This window comes from Scylla paramamosain, chromosome 8 (genome assembly GCF_035594125.1).
Source record: "Scylla paramamosain isolate STU-SP2022 chromosome 8, ASM3559412v1, whole genome shotgun sequence".
In the NCBI taxonomy this organism is placed as follows: Eukaryota; Metazoa; Arthropoda; class Malacostraca; order Decapoda; family Portunidae; genus Scylla; species Scylla paramamosain.
In genome coordinates, this window is record NC_087158.1 from 25,887,040 (window position 1) to 25,904,539 (window position 17,500).

Sequence of the window (17,500 nt, forward strand, 5' to 3'; positions counted from 1 at the left end):
CACACACACACACACAAATGCAATCTCCAATCTCTCCAACTCATCCCCAAAATTCTCCACCTCACTCTCCCTTCTCCCTCTTCCTCCTACTCTCCTGCTCTCCCTCCCTCCCCTTCCTTTCCTTCCCTTCCCTTCCCTTCCCTCTTTGCTCATTTCTTGTTCCTATCGCTTTTTTTTTTTGTTCCTCTCTTTTCTTTTATTATGTGATTCTCTCCTCTTCCTTCTTCCCTCTTCCTTCATACCTTAACTTTCTTTCTCTTTTCCTTTATTTCTCTTTTTTCCTATTCTGCCTTTTCCTTTTCCTCTATCCCATGTTTTTTTTTTCTTTCCACAACCTTTCCTTCCTCCATCCTTTATTCCTGTTCACTTTCACCTTTAGTTTACTTTTCCTATCTTTCCCGATCTGTTCCTTCCCTCTCCTCCATTTTTCATGTTTCCTTTTCTTCTTCCTACTTTATTACTTGTCCCTTCTTCTCCTTTACTACTTAACCCTTTCACCCTTTCCCCCTTTCTCTTATCCTTCACTCCTCCCTTTCGCTCCCTGCTCCTCTCTTCCTTCTTTCTCCTAACTCTCCCTCAGTCCGCCTCTTCTCCGCCTCCTCATAAAGACGGGTGACAGTAATTCGCACTTAATTCCCTGACACACCTGCGGGAGAGTATTAACACCTGTGATCATCCTCTTAGGCGATAGTGATTTGAGATACACCTCCCCTTCCCAACCTCCGCTCTCACTCTCTCTACCTCTCTCTCTCTCTTTCTGCCTCTCGGGACCACTTTCTGAAACACCTCTACGCCCCGCCTTCACTAGTTTCAAAAGGCTTTAATTGAAGTGACACGGGTTTTTAAGGGTGTTTTTACGGTTCTAGTGATTTCCATACTATTAACAGGAGAAACACTCTTGACAACCCGGCTAGTCATCTCTGTGGCTTTGGAAATTAGTCGAGGTGAGAGAGCGAGGCGTTTCGGAATACTGGCCTCCCTCTACCTCTCCCGCTCTACCTCCTTCGCTCTCTCCGTTTTGCCTGCCCAAGCTTCAAAAGTATTTCCTTGAACGCGGGCCGATATTTATTTCCTTGGGTTTGTCAGGAAGAATGTGGCGCGGCAGACGGACCCTCCTCGCTTATCCCCTTCATCAGTGCTGCGGTAATTCCCCTTCTGTTACGACCGCAACCCTCTCCCCATCACCCCATCACACCGTCACCCCTTCACGCGTCTTTTCTCTCCCCCCACCAGTACTCCCCTAGGCCACTCTCCCAGATTGGATTACTCACGTGCTTTAGGGAGGGTGTGGCACTGATAAGGGCACTCGTTAGGCTCGTCTCTAGGGCCGCCCCGGTGGTCCCCTTCTTGTGGCACTCCAGCGTTCGTCTCCTCCGGTTTGGTCTGAGTGCTGTCCGGAGATGATTTCTTGGTGTCTTCCGCATGTGTGGCTCCCCGTGTGTCCTTTTGGTTCGTGCTTGAGTCCTCCACCACCTTACGGCCTGGTACTGGTTGTTGTTGTTGTTGTTGTTGTTGTTGTTGTTGGGTTTGTTGTTGTTGATATTGGTGTTGATGTTGTTGGTATTCACGTGGGTGTTGGTAATGGTTATGGTTATTCTCTTGTTGTTGTTGCTGTTGCTGCTGTTGCTGTTGTTGTTGGTGATGGTGGTGGTGGTGATGGTGTTGTTGTTGTTGGTACTCTTGTTGATGCCGATATTGTCGCTTTTGTTGGCGGTGCTCATGATTCTGTTGATGGTATTCGTAATAGTGTGCTTGTTGTTGTTGTTGTTGTTGTTGTTGTTGTTGTTGTTGTTGTTGTTGTTGTTGTTGTTGATGCTGTTGTTCTTGCTGTTGTTGTTCAGCCTGGTGGTGATAGTGGTGGTAGTACTGCCGCTGCTCGTAATGATGGAGGTACTGGCGGCGGTGGGTGCCAACAGTTTCTGTCAGCGAGGTGGTGTCGGCGGCCTCCCGGCGGTGCTCGCCCTCCCTCCACACGGAGAGGATCGGCGCCTGTGACTCTTCCCGCTCCGGCGGCGGCTCTGAGGGCGAGGCCTTGCTGCTGCTGCTTTTCCTGGACGTCACGAAGGAGCGCCACCCGCGGTCCAGGGAGCTGAATTTCTGGAAAACAGTCAGCCTCTCGTGCTTCTTCCGAGAGAAGTCAAGCGTGTTGAATTTCTTGGTGAGACTCTTTGTGGAGGAAGACTTTGAGACCGTGGCGGTGGCGGGAGCGTGAGCAACACGAGGGGCTGGGTGAGGCTCAGACTCGGAGTGGTGGTGGACGGAGCTACAGTCATCGACCATGCACGGTTTCTTCTTTTTACGGGGCAGCTCAGCGTAGATGTCTGATAAGGCCACGTAGTTAGCGTTGCCTGAGTCATCTCTGCGACTCGCCACGCCCACCTCCAACGGCGGGCGTGCAGGCGGGTCCCTGCTGGGGTGCTGTCGGTGGGTGGTCGGCAGGTGGGGCGTGAAGAGACCTTTCGGCTTGTGGCGGGGCAGGCTGGAGTACAGCCTCACTGTCTTGCCGTTGATCTTGGTGAACTCAGCTCGAGGTTTTGAGGGGCGGTTCAGGGAGGCACAGCCCGAGGGGCGCGTCGGGTCAAGCGAGGCACACACCACCGCCGGGCTCTCAAAGGTGTCCCAGGAGTCCAAGATCTCGACGCTCGATTTGAAAAAGTCCTCAGGTGGTGACGAGGAGCGAGGCTCGTGCGGGGGCGCGGGGAGGCGAGTGGGCTCGGCACTGATGGGAGGCAGGACGGCCTTGGTGGGCGGGGGACGCCTGCTGGGGGCCAGGTCCCCGCCGGACATAAGCTCCTTCAGCTTCCTGGTGATAAGCAACCCGCTGTTGCAAATCATCTTGCAGCATCAATTATTCACTAAGTATTATACACAAGTCAGCCGCGGGAGGCAAACATCTTTTTCCTAACTCATTATCGTTGTCACAAGAGTGAGACACCATAGAACATGATCACTGCACTGTCCTCCAGCACCTGCTGCGGCCACTGGAGGGCACCGAGGAGTGACCTAGGCGACACGCGAGTCAGGCGGGTCACATGGTCAGTGGAGAGAAGCGCGTGGGGCCGGGCGGGCGCGAGGCAGCAGCAACACCCTCACACTCTCACGGCTCAGAGCCAACTGGCTTCCCACGTTCAGACTCAGTCCCCCTACCTGATGCCGCCGCTTCTCCAGCACCGCGCCACCCTGCCTCCCCGGTGGGCGGCATCATGCTTACCCCAGGGAGCCACACGCTGCCCCACTTGAGATCAGGAAGCAACGCAGGGGAGCCATTCCTCACTTTCGACACCAGTGAACATAAAGCGTGAGGACAACAGGAGCACGGTGGAGGAAAAGTTGTGGTGTGTTGCGGTGCGCGCCGCGGCCTGGAGCACACCAAGTGGCGAGTGTTGCAGAACACTTACCCAACACTGACACTGCTGAGAGGCGTGTTATCACTGCTATCACTGCTCGTAAAGAAAGATTTGTTCCGGGATGGTGAGGCTGCCTCACTACCGCTGCCAGTGCCGTCAGTGCCGCGGAGACCGTTGCCTCACGGCCCCGGGTCATCAGGTGGGGGAGTTGCGGCACAACCCCACGGGTCTGCTTCCCCCGACGACATAATTTCAAGAAAGTAGAATAATAACAATAATATACGGTCAGTGTCGCATTCGCCGCCGTACATGAAAAAGCGTGTGCCGCCTCACCCCTGCCAGGGAGCGCCCGGGGCGGCGGCTCCAGGAACCTGTTCTGTCGGTGGGCGGCGAGAGGCGCCTCCACCAGCCTGGGAAAATCTTTACGCAAGAAAAACATAGTTTCGTTTACACCTCACGGTGAGACTCTCCGGGACTCTCCAACAGTACTTTAGTGAAGGTAAGTGTGGGGGGGCGAGAGGAGGCGGAGCGGAGCAGAGTGGATGAGCACTGGAGGAAGAAGAGCCGGTAGTGCTGGGGTGCTGGGGGGTCGGGGTGACTGGGGTGCTGCACAGGAAGAGAAGCGGCGGTACAAGTGTGAGGTTCTCGGTGCGCAACAATTTTCAAAGTCATAATGACACCGATCTATCCCGGAGACAGATCGCCGAGGGAAGTCTCAGGCCGCGTCAGCAGCACAAGAAGTGGGCGAGCTGGGCGTGGCGGCGTTTGGAGAAGATTCTCGCTGTAATGTTCCTCACGCCACCCACAGCCGCGCCGGGTGGGAGTGACAAGCTGACAACCATGTGTTGGCTAAATGTCAGCTCAAGAAACTCTGTGAGCGTCACGGCGCCGCCATGACGGCTGGACCTCCCTGGCTACCCCGGGGGAGCCTTTCATCTCAGCTTGTGTTGGTGGCACCCCTGTGGCCGCCGCAATCCGAAGCAGTCGGCGGGAGAGAGACAGTTTGTGTGTGTGTGTGTGTGTGTGTGTGTGTCCAATGTTCACATCTCCAGCAAGACACCTGGCAGCGGAGGGTCGTGGCGTGGTGGAGAGGCAGTACCACACGCGGAGCACCGAGCACCCTTCATCGCAGCGCGGCGTAACGAGGCCGCCAGCCCCAGGTGACGCCGACCCGTCACGCCTCGGCGCTGACAGCTGCTCCCAGGGAGAGCACTGGTGTCCCTCCCTGCCCTGCCATGGAGGCGCGGCAAGGAGGGAACCGTGGCGAGGCACTCGCTGCACGAGAGACTGGACGAGGAGAGAAAGACATTGCCAACACCTAATGAGGAAAGGCACTGCCAACACCTGCTGAAGGAGGCACAGGCGGCACTGTGGTCATAAGGTCAGCCAAACAAGTCCCTCCAGAAGTCAGTGAGAAGGTCACCACAAAAAGATCAGCGAAACAAATAAGTCATCACCTCCCCCCCAAAAAAAGTCAGCCAAACAGGTAATGAAAAAAAATGGTCAGCCAAACAAACAGGTCATCACAAGAAGGTCATCTGAAACAGGTCACCACAACAAGGTCAGCGCGTGCAGTCACCACATTGCCGCCACGCGCTAGTGTGACTCAAACTCCAACACGCGGCGTCCCTCACATGTGCTGCTGCTTGGCGCGTCCTAAATCCACACGCTCATTATTTTCATCGCACTTCCTTGCCTCCTTGTGTGACACTCCTCGCGGCGGCCGTTAGCAGCGAGGCCAGCTGAGGGCGCCGCACCCGCAACCTTCAACCCTCAACCCCAACAGTGCCTGGTGTGTTTATGCCGTGGCTGTTGACTCTATAACGTCTTCCTTCACCACCACAAGCACCTCTCTCTCTCTCTCTCTCTATCTATCTCTCTCTGAACCAATCCAGCGGAAGGTCTTTTAGTGTGTGCTCTTAGTATGTGTGTGTGTGTGTGTGTGTGTGTGTGTGTGTGTGTGTGTGTATTCATTACCCTGGTTTGCTGACAAGGGAACTCTGTCTAACATGACCCACAAACGATCACCTCTGTAGCGTCCTCCTTTTCCTCCCTCTTACTTTCCTCCGCTACTCTCACCAGAACGCGGGAGAGGGACACCCGAGGAACACTAACTGTCTGCCTGCCTTCTTATCCCTCTCTCCCTCTCTCTCTCTCTCTCCCTCGTCCGACCGTTGGAAGACTAAATTGCACTAAGTGGCTGAATCATCACAACAATGGCCCTATTAACACACACACACACACACACACACACGCACACACACACACGCATACAACCGCCATGTACCGTTTTAAACACCTGCCGCGGGATTTCTTAACATACAAAAGTACAAACTACAAGACAACATCCCCACAATGCAACACAAGCGTGACACAATGGCGCAGTAAACAACACAAGAGGGAGGTAGGGGGATGTGGGAGGTAATGTTTCGTAGATGCTGTATCAGTTAAGAGAGAGAGAGAGAGATAATGATGATAAGTATACATGTAAATTAAACTAAATGATGCTGTAAGTAAGGAATATAATAGACATCTTTATAACATCCGTAGGGAAGCTGGAGGTACTTTGAAAATACGTACTTTGATGAGAAGAAAAGATAAAGAAAGAAGGAGTGAGAGGTGGAGGTAAAGGAAGAGAGGTGAAGGAGGACGACGAGTGATGAAAAGGACAAAGAAAAGAGAGAGAGAGAGAGAGAGAGAGAGAGAGAGAGAGAGAGAGAGAGAGAGAGAGAGAGAGAGAGAGAGAGAGAGAGTGAAGATAGATAAGGAAAAGAAAATGATGCAGGATTAAGAGAATGAAGAAGATGAGAAAGAAGGAAGAAGAGGAAGAAGTGATACCAAAAGTGGATAAGGGAAAATGAACTGACGAAGGACATGGAAAAAGAAGAAAGGGAGAGGAACAGGAGGAATAAGAGAGGCGAATGTGGAATAGGAGGAAGACAATGATGAGTAAAACGAAGGAGGAGAGGGAAGAGGATGATGAATAAAACGAGATAGAGGAGTAAGAGGAAGATGAAGAGTAAGAAGAGTAAGATTAAAAGAGGAGAAAAAGGAAGAAGAATAAGAGGAAGCTAAGATTGAGGAGGAGGAGGAAGAGGAGAAGGAGGAGGAGGAGGGTGGTGGGAATGCCTTCTTCAGTAGCATCTTCCCCTAACACCTTCACTTCCAAACCCAGTCACCCATCTAGCCTTCCACCCCCTTTCCCCCTTCCCCTTACCCCTTCCCTCACCTTAACTCATATAATCATGCAGGAATATAACTCATTGTATTAATTATCTCACCTTTTTCATATACCTGTGTTCCACCTTATATACTCTCTCTCTCTCTCTCTCTCTCTCTCTCTCTCTCTCTCTCTCTCTCTCTCTCTCTCTCTCTCTCTCTCTCTCTCTCTCTCTCTGACCTCCTTCACCTCTTTCGTTCTCTTCTTCCTACGCTGATAAATCGTTGGGAGGAGGAGGAGGAGGAAGAGGAGGGGTTGATAGAAGAAGTTGATGGAAGAAGAAGAAGAAGAAGAAGAAGAAGAAGAAGAAGAAGAAGAAGAAGAAGAAGAAGAAGAAGAAGAAGAAGAAGAAGAAGAAGAAGGCCGAGGAGGAGGAGGAGGAGGAGGAGGAGGGGGGGAGGTATAATTACAAGATCGATGGCTCATCCTTGAAACCAAAACCAGGGAAAAGAGAAAGTAGGAGAAGGAGAGACAAAAGAGGGAGGAAGAGACGAAGAGAGGAGAAGAGGAGGAGAGGAAGAGGGAGAGGAGAGGTAACAGGAGCTGGGGAGAGGAGGAGAAAGAGATGGGTGGCTAACGGAGAAGGTGAAAGGGAGGTGAAAGAAAAAATTATGCAAAGACAAGATGTTTTATCGTGAACTCAGGGTTTTATTATTTTTTTCAGAGGTAATCCAATAATAATAATAATAATAATAATAATAATAATAATAATAATAATAATAAAGGGACATTCTTGGTGTTGAAAACTGAGATATTTCACAGTTCTGCTTCACGAAATAAACGAAAAGATTTTCGAGTTTAAAAAATAGTTTGAGGCTTGCATGACTGTCAACTGCTAAGAAAATAATAAGTACAAAAGAAAGGCTATAATTACAAGCTCACTACAAAACTACGTATGAGTAAATAAATAAGGTACTATATACAGAGGTAAGAACTACAGAGAGCAGCCATAGGGGCGGAGCGGAGCGGTGGACAGGCTGAGCAAGTCTCCCCGTGAAGCGACGCCATAGAAAATGAAAGCTTAGAATAGGAGAGAATGCACTAGTTTCATGGATAACTAAACAAAAGCAGTGATATACTCTACTGTACTATAAGAGTCAGTGGCACATCTAAAGAGAGCACTGATGCCTGAGGTACACATTTTGATCCTGTGACAGAGCTAATGGGAGCACTCAAGAACACATTTTAATCCAGTGGCGTAGTGAAACAGGTGCACTGATGGACACATGCCATAAACAAGAGAATCAGATCCCCCTAAGATTTCTCGATACTGGAAACGGTTGCCTTACATTAGTACTGTATTCTTTTATATCCAATCAGAATTCCCCTGATCTCTGTTTTGCCTTTTGTATCTCTATATTCGGTCCACAAGGTGCCCCTCCCTAGCTGCGCCACTGCTTATACACTAGAAATAGCAAAAGTAATGGTAAAAGTAAATGTTTCCATGGAAAGTGAAAGCTTGGCAGAGGAGACAATGCAGCGAGTTTGATGGGTAGCTGTGCAAAGTAACAGTCCATTGTATACCGTGCACTCAGAGCCTACAACAGCTACAGGAATAGGAATAGTTGTGCATTTGTGGTCTTCCTGTGCAAAGTAGTACAGCATGTTGTCACTTATCTTCCGCCGCGGTCACCGGTGCTCGCCACCAACACACACACACACGTACCTGCGAAAAGAATTGATAATCAGTAAACATTTCCTGGAGGATGACTAGTTCATCACCAATGCTTGTAATAAAAACTTGATATTTATAACCTCTGTAAGATATGCGGCATAAAGTTTGCTTGAACAATAAAAGATTTAAGAAAAAAAAAAAAAAACTACTCCTCTCACTACAACTGTCTATTTAATGCTATAAAAAGCTTGAAATGAGAACGATACATTAAGAGCTGCTGTGATATGCGGGATGAAATTTAATTAAACAACAAAGAATGAACATACTTAAAAATACAGTATTTATATGTTACTCTCCTTGCCAAAGTAAACATTCAGAGCTGATGTGTTATGCATGATAGAAAAAATCTCACTCTTCATAACTTTCATAAGATATACGTAAAGTTTTCTTAATAACTCCCAAAACAAATACATCATTAATATTCAGTTACTCATCTCATTCTGCCCTCATTTGATTAACTAATGTGAAAAAAAACATCAAGTAAACAAAAAAATAACTACATACTCATAACCATTACACAACACACACAATGCATCCTTGAACGCTGGAACAGAAACACCACAACTACATTCAAAGCAACACACTTCAGTAACCCCTCAAAACCAAAACTCTCCCCAACGTTTTCTCTCACTGCACACTACTTCCCACCCTCTCCTTTCCCACCCAACCATTCCCGCCTCCCTCTCCTCCCTACCCCGTGATTATGCGAGGAGCCCGTTGCCGTAACAGAGTAATACCGCTCTAATGCCAGTAATCCTCGCCCGCCCACTGCCACTGAGCAATCACAACGGGATAAAAAGAGAAACAGAGCGATTTCACCCTAAACCCGTTAACAAAAAGCACATCCAGGCCACGGGGAGCGTTGCCTCTTACGCTGATGATGCTACTACTGCTACTATTACAACTATTACTACTACCAATACTACTGCTGTTACTACTACTACAGTCCACGTTGCCTGCCAGCACTATAAGGAAGGAAAACAGGTGCTAACTATGAGGTAATATTAAAAAAAGAGTGCATTTAGAATAGAACGATAGAAGAATGCAGAAGAAAGTGAATAAAGGAGTGAGAGAGAGAGAGAGAGAGAGAGAGAGAGAGAGAGAGAGAGAGAGCTGGTGGGTCGTACAGTACCGTGCCGGAGGATTGGGACCACCGTGACAGATACAGACAGACACAGACACTGAGACGCACGATTACACACACACACACACACACACACACACACACACACACACACACACACACACACAGGTTTTTGCAGATCGGGGGACTTAAGACTGAGGTGAGATTAAAACCAGTGGTAATGAGTGCAGGTAACCCGGCTTGTGACCAGGAGTATAAATGGCAATCTCTTTTTAAACTGCTTCCTGATGGTGGAGGCGAGTTACTGAAGGGAGAGGTGGGTGGAGAGAGAGCCTTGTTCTATTTCTACCCTGTTCTCCCACGCGTAGTTCACCAGCAGTAGCTAAGAGATCAGCAGGCACCCTCGTTATAGACCAACAAGTTTTACGGTACCTGTTCTTAAAGATTCATGTATTCTCACTTTATGAACCAACCACACCTCATTCTCTTGCCCCACCTCTTGCCTCACTCCACCTCCTCCCCCTTAGCTAATCTCGCATCTCGCCAGTAGAAGAACACGCGAACTGCAGCGAGAACCCGTTTTCTTTGTAATTAGTGCACCAGGTGAGCGCTTGAAGTGGTTGCGGAGTGAAGGGCCAGCCAGGTGAAGGAGCAACCAGAGCAGTAGGAGGTCAGGTCACGTGGTGGTGATAAAGTAAGAGGATGACCTAGTTTGGGGTGGGATAAGTGTGTAGGGGACGAGGTAAAGTAAGAATGGTGAGGTGAAATGGGGGATTGATTGGAAGGTAAGGAATAGAAATGGTATTATTGTGAGGGAGGGAGGTGATGTGATGAGGACTGATAATGGTGTAGAAGATGAAGGTTAGTATGAGTAGGTGAGGTGAAGTGAGGAGTTGCTGGGAGGGTGAGAAACAGGAAAGGGATTATTGTGAGGGGGATGGTGACGTGGTAATGAGTAACAGAGGAGGAAGAGTAAGGGTGGCTTGTGTGAGGAGCAATCAATGAGGAAGTAATGAGCAACAGAGGGGAAAATTTGAGAGATAATGATATGAAATTATTAGAGACTGCTGAGGAATAGAGAGGAAAAAAGTTAATTTATGTGATTTGGTGATGGAATATTGAGAACCAGAATTATATATATATATATATATATATATATATATATATATATATATATATATATATATATATATATATATATATATATATATATATATATATATATATATATATATATATATATATATATATATATATATATATATATATATATAAAAGGAAAGCTGGCGTGATTTGGTGGTGAGTGGATGGTGGTGCCGAATGGACAAGCAGGTCACAGGAGGTCTGGTCGAGCGAGCAGGACAAGGCAAAGGTGACCTCCACGCCCACACGCGAGGACAGGGCTGGGTCACCGCGCCCAGGTCGATTTGCCGTCACGAGAGTCATTACGAGAAATTGGATCATCGGTAGCGGGTCGAGGGCAGCGGTGGTTGTGGCTGTAGTAGTGGCAGTTGTGATGATGGCAGTAGTAGTGGTAGTAATGGTGGTGGTGATGGTGTGGAATGAGGGTGACAGCTCTTCCAATCCACTTCCACAGACCGTGATATTGAGGAGGACGTGAAGGTGTGAGGAAGGAAAGGGGAAGAGGAAGAAGGAGTAGCTAGTTCAGGACGTGACACCGCACAGTCCAGAGCCGCCAGCGCTGCGCCGCGACCCCCGTCCTTGCGTCCCCTGGCGGAGCGGCGGCGTCTTGAGTCGTCCAAGAACTTCCGTGGTCGTGCAGACGTGATGACCGCCCTCTCCCCCCCCACCCCCCTCCCTCCTCTCATGCGATCCACCGACTGGCCCTCCTCCACTCACAGTCCTCCATCGCCCACCTCCTCTCCTCCCTTCCTCTGTTTGGTTTCCTTCCTACTTCTCTTCCATCAGCTGTCGTAGTAGTATTCACACACACACACATACACACACACACACACACACACACACACGGGTATCATCTCCCTCGGAACGCCAGGTGAGGAAGGTAAATCACGACTCCATGTCCTTATTATCAGTATCATCATTTTCATCATACTCCGTCCTATCACTAAGTACATAGGTATTTTGAAATCGTCCCTCCCCCTTCTCTCTCTCTCTCTCTCTCTCTCTCTCTCTCTCTCTCTCTCTCTCTCTCTCTCTCTCTCTCTCTCTCTCTCTCTCTCTCTCTGTACTCTTCGTCGACAATCAATTTTCTCCTCCCCTCACCTTGCCCTTTGCCTCTTCTGGTTCCATTCCCCGCCCCGCCGCGCCGCTGCCACACTCAGCCTCGTGCACCACCTGCCATCATTCCCATGCATTCCAAGAGCATTCCAACCTTGTTTTCTATTTAATACCTGCCACAACATTCCTAACTAGGTTTCTTTATACTTTTTAGTCTTCATGGAAACGTAAGCATCCCAGCACGCAACCACCACCACTAACAGCAACGACAACAACGACAACAACGACAAGCCACACAGCAGCGCACACAAAGACGGACCCTTGACACAAGTATTATACACAAAAAGCCTCGTCGTGGCGGTGTGGGAACCGGAAGCCTTCCCGTCGCCCTCACTAGTGGACCGTGACGTCGCTTGGAATGGTCAGATAAAAAAAGGGGAAAGAAATAAATACTGTTGTTGTGAAGGCTGCTGACGCCATACAAGGAAACGACAGCTTGAACTTGAGGCGCCCTAAAGTGGGTTTTTTTTTTTTCCTTCTTTCTTTTCCAAGCCTTTTTCAGTGAGAACCTTTAAAGTTTTACCCCCGGCGGCCACGGTAACGGCGGCGTGAGACTTGCCGACGCGCCCCGCCACGGCTAGTGCCAAGGGCGAGGCTCAGGGTCATCAGGCGCCTCCCCAGCACAGTCACCGGGCAGCTCAGGTCACCAGTCCCCGCAGTGCTCCAGTGTCCAGGCAGCGTGGCCTTGCCCTGCCCCCTCAACCCTCTCAGCCCCTCCCTGGTTCATCACTATGGGTAACCGACCCCCACTGACCTTCCTTCTCACAGCCTCACCTTCATCCAGGCAAGCTAATCAGCGCAATGATTTTCCAGTTAGTTGATGTGACAGTCCAGCCTGACTTCCTTCCCCCTCTCCTACCCTCCCTTCCCTTCCCCTTCCCGCCCAGCCCCGCCCTGCCCCATACGACCCTCCCATCGGGGATCGCCACTCCCGTTACCACCAGCACCGGAAACGTTACCTAAATTGCTCTACTAATCCCCTTCCCCCTCCACCATCCCTCCCCCTTGGTGAGTCACTCCTGAGGAAGGCCAGAGCAGCGTCCTGAGCACCACCACCACCACCACCACCACCACTCGCAGAGCCCTCAGGCACAACACCAACCATCAGCGGGAGGACTTCACGCTGCACTTCAGTATTGCACCGGGACCTGACGACACGCCCCGACACAAACCACACACTGGGAGGAGGAGGAGGAGGAGGAGGAAGAGGGGGACCAACATCACCTTTAGCACGGGTCGTTTCTCTATGTTTCCTCCTATCTGAGGTGCCAAGGCCTGTGTGGTGCTCTAGGGGGGGGGGGAGGGAGGTTATGGGAACAGCTGGGGGTCAAGAAGCCGTTCCTGTGTGTGTGTGTGTGTGTGTGTGTGTGTGTGTGTGTGTGTGTGTACGTATGTATGTGAGCGCCTCAGTACATTGAACCTTTAAAGGGGAATATGTCAGTGTCCCCTTCACTACCCACACCCTTCCTACGATCCCCCATTACCCCCAACCTCCATACCCCCTCCACTCTGTCCTTGCAGCTCACCCTGACCCCAAGAGCACCCCCATCAGACAAGACAGGGGGAGAGGGGGGAAGGGAGGTGGCTGCGTGAGGAATTACCCATCATTCACCAGTTATTGATAGCATGTCCTGGCTGGGGATGGGGGGGTGGTGATAGCTAGGAATAGAGGGGGGGATGGTGCGTGATGGGAAGGAAGGAGATGGAATAGTAATGGGGGGAGGGGTGATGAGGAATGGGAAATGTAATAGGGGGTAATAGGGAGGGAGGGAGGAGGGGAAGGGGAGGGGGTACGTGATGGGAACGAAAAGGATGGAAAGGTAGTAGGGGGAAGAGGAAGGGAAGGGGTGGCAGGGAAGGAGAGAGAAGGGGAAGGGTAGGTAACAGGAAGGGAGGGACAGGGGAAGCGTAGGTAATAGGGAGGGGGGGAAAGGAAGGGGAAGGGGAAGGGGAAAGGAAGGGGAGGGGAAGACAATAAGAGGGTACCGTTTAAAGGGAACTGCTCCCCTGATACTTGTGATACCTGCCAGGTGAGGGGTGAGGGGTGAGGGAGAGGGAGAGGGAGAGGGAGAGGGTAATAAAGAGAGTACAAGTGAGGGAGGAGAAGTACAGGTGAGGGAGGAGTGAGGGAGAGGGAACGAGGCCAAGAAATAAAGGGAATAAAAGGAGTAAATTGAAAGATGAGAAAGGAGGAAAGAAAGAGGAGGGAGAAGGGAGGACGGAGGAAGGAGATTACAGGGGAAGAGGAGGAATGTGGGTGAAGAAATAATAAATTAATAAATAAATAAATGAATAAATAAATAAATAAATAAACGCTGAAACTGAATTTACTAAACGAGAAAATACGATTCGAAAATTATTCCCTCACGTTAATTTCCGGCTGGTGTGCGTGTGTGTGTGTGTGTGTGTGTGTCTGCAGGGGAGAGAGAGAGAGAGGGAGAGAGAGGGACGACCAAGTATCACGCCATATTTAGGTATACACATCTCCCTCCACGGCGCCACCACACACACACACACACACACACACACACACACACTACTACTACCACTGGTCAGCCCTCACATAAGGCGCTTGTGGCTTGGTCAAACAGAACACTAACAAGATACGTAGCGCTTATACGGGCCACTCAACACTACACCAACACTACCCAAACACTACCACCTTCCTGACGGCGCCTCTACTTAGTCCCACCAGTGTTGTCTCTCCTAACCATTCCCAGAAGATCAAGGGAGTAAGACAAAGGGTTCTAGATGATAACCTTAAAGCAAGGCAGCCACTGATGAACACGTAACATGCAGAAATTAAAAGGAATACTAAGAAATAAGGTTATGAAAGGCAAAATAGGTAGATAGATGGGTGGGGTGGGAGCATAGATAGATACGAGTAGATGGATGAATAGGCAGACAGATAGATAGATAGATAGATAGATAGAGAGAGAGACAGATAGATAGATAGATAGGTAGATGGATATACAGATAGATAGATAGTTAGACAGAGAGACAGATAGTTAGATAGTTAGATAGTTTGATAATTAGACAGATAAACAGATAGATAGATAGATAGATGAACACTCTGAAGACCGTGAATTTTTAAACTCTGCAAAATCCCATTACCTTTAACATTCAAACGGTGGTATTCCTGGCACAACACAATACATAAGTCATCTCTATTAGTGACACACAGACGGACAGGCAAGCAGACAGGTACACATCACCAAACAACAACCAGAAAGAATATAAACTAACAGAATATACTCGTACTCGTTCATCATTTAATTTCTCCCAGTGCCTTCACGTACCGCGTTGTATAGGATAATATAGGTGGCTGGGTGAGTAACTGCATGAGTGTGGTTGGGTAAACATTTCTAACAGAGCCTTGGGAAGCGTCTTGAATAGTCTCAGTACCCTAGATTAAAAAGAAAGAAAGAAAGGAAGAGAGAAAAGTGAATCAATTAATGAATAAAAGTAATTAAATAAAGAAGGTGATAAGCGCATGTTAAATACGCAATATATATTACTTTAAGAGACAGAAATGAGGTAGAGAGAAGGAAAGTCTAAGATAGTTTAACCATTTCACCATTGCTCCCACGGTCCTTCCTTTGCAACTAACCTGTTTTTAAGTCTTAGTTGTACAGTATCCGTAAATACTTCTGTAATTATCAAAGAAGACTATATCAATTGTTTAGTCTCTTTTTCCTCATATCCACCGCTACAGCACTGAAAACCTTAATACATGTGCTAATATTTCTTCTTTTCCTTCATATACCTCGACACAAACTTCCCTACATTCCTGGAAGTGCTAATGTGCTGAGTAGTGAAGAAGCCAAGGAAGGAGGACCGGCTAGTATGCGTCTCTTCACCAAGGCACGTCTTCTCCATGAATAATACACAGCCACCCATCATTACGGGAGGCGCTATGCAGGTATACAGGGCGGTGCTCTACTTGACCAAGAGTGCCTGCAGTGTCTGGGCTGTGGCGGGGGCTGTGGTTCTCGCAGTGGGCCGTAATGTTATAATACTCGTGTGTAGCGAAAGGTAACGACGAGGATTGTGCAAATGATAACTCCTTCATACATTCGCTCGCTCTCTCACGCTCCTGTCCATTTACTCACTCAACGCACGCACTCACTCACTCGCTCACCTGTCCACGCACTTACTTATCTAATCATTAACTCGCTTACTACCCAACTTACTAACTGATTGGCTGGCTAACTAACTAAACAACTCAATGACTCGCTAAAGCACTCACTTACCAACGCACTACTAACTACAGTAACTAAATAACTAAGCAACTAACTAACCATCTATCTATCTATCTATCTATCTATCTATCTATCTATCTATCTATTTATCTATCAGTCTAATAAACTAACAAACCTTCCACTTATACACTCTCACTCAATTATCCTTATCAATGGTGTGTGTGTGTGTGTGTGTGTGTGTGTGTGTGTGTGTGTGTGTGTGTGTGTGTGTGTGTGTGTGTGTGTGTGTGTGTGTGTGTGTGTGTGTGTGTGTGTGTGTGTGTGTGTGCCAGTGATTTACACAGCCATTAAGTATTGTTACTACAGACAGTACAGAACGTGACGGGGAATAGAAAGGAAAGAGAAAGGAAGATAACGTCCTTCTCTCTCTCTCCTTTGTCAGTGTTTGTTGCTGTGTGTGTGTGTGTGTGTGTGTGTGTGTGTGTGTGTGTGTGTCTTCCCCTCTATCTGTCCATCCATCTTTCTGCCGGCCTGTCTGTATCTATTTGCATGTGTAAATTACCAGGTATATCCTCTCTCTCTCTCTCTCTCTCTCTCTCTCTCTCTCTCTCTCTCTCTCTCTCTCTCTCTCTCTCTCCGTCCAGTACTTAGACCAGCGTGGTTCCGAAATTCGCTAAACTGAGACGCCACGCTATGCTCGTTTTCTTTACCGTGTCACTCCCACGATGCGGCAGCCAAGCCTCCGGAGCGACCCGCCAGAGGAAGGCCAGTATTTTGAAACGCTTTCCTCACTCACCGCGACTAGTTTCAAAGCCCACAGAGATGATTAAGCGGATTTTCAAGGGTGTATTTCCTGTTCATAATGTAGAAATCTTGTTCACCTGTCACTCGAACCATAAAAACGACCTAGAATTAGCAGTAACTTCAAGTAAAGCCTTTGGAATGTGGTGACGTGCGGTGCAGGTGTTTCAGAATGTGGTCCTAAGTGCGGTAAGATTGACCACCACAACCGCGCTGGACTTTCTACACATTACTGCATGCACTCATAAGTAAACTGAATGCTCTCTGTCTCTCTGTCTCTCTCTTCTTCTATCTCACACACCTCGCTGCAGTAAATTGTTCAAGCACGTTATACTGTCAAATTACACCAGTTCACATAGTTAAGACATGTCGCCACCAAATCTTTACTTCTTCTAACAGGCTACAGTGGAAGTTATAAAGATTTTCGAGAGTGTTTTCATTGCACTGTTGGTCTCGTGTGCCTTGATGAAGACATTGCCAAGTTAAAAGTTTGTTCAGCGCGGAGCAGTGAAGGTGAAGCGGCCACCACCCCCGCGTGACAGGCAGCGAGGAAGTGATCAGAAGGTGACTTGACTGGAGGTGACTCGACTTGTTCTCTCTAAAACTGCCGCCGCCTCAAGGTAGACAGGGTGTGTGTGTGTTTCCAGGATACTGAGGGATTGTAGGGGTATTCCAGCACTGTGAGGTGTTTTGAGTGGCGTGTTCTTGTGGATGTTATAGAGTGTAGTGTGATTTTAAATGTTAGTTTATATTTATTTATTTGCATATCACTTCTTATTCATCTACCATTTCAACTTCTCCATTCACTTCCTTGTATTTCTTTTTTTTATTAACTTATTGACCAGTTTACCCCATTTACCTTCATATTTATTTACTCACTAATCTTGTTGGCCTGCAGAGCTGTTACGGAAT

General features: G+C 48.5%; 2 protein-coding genes across 4 annotated transcripts in view; both read right to left on the bottom strand.

Moving 5' to 3' along the window:
- LOC135103040 (probable serine/threonine-protein kinase irlF) overlaps nt 1-4,314 on the bottom strand; it is a 30,093-nt gene extending 25,779 nt beyond the window's left edge. Inside the window, exon 1 of the mRNA XM_064008937.1 lies at nt 1,272-4,314. Coding sequence (XP_063865007.1) covers nt 1,272-2,835 — 1,564 coding nt within the window. The 5' untranslated portion in view covers nt 2,836-4,314. The remainder of the gene's footprint in view (nt 1-1,271) is intronic.
- LOC135103039 (uncharacterized) overlaps nt 1-17,500 on the bottom strand; it is a 133,073-nt gene that overhangs the window by 81,815 nt on the left and 33,758 nt on the right. The window contains exon 2 of one of the 3 annotated variants that reach the window (XM_064008935.1): nt 6,962-8,233. The exons of the other annotated variants lie outside the window; for them this stretch is intronic. Coding sequence (XP_063865005.1) covers nt 8,181-8,233 — 53 coding nt within the window. The 3' untranslated portion in view covers nt 6,962-8,180. Of the gene's footprint in view, nt 1-6,961; nt 8,234-17,500 lie in introns of those variants that run through there. 3 annotated transcript variants of the gene reach the window in all.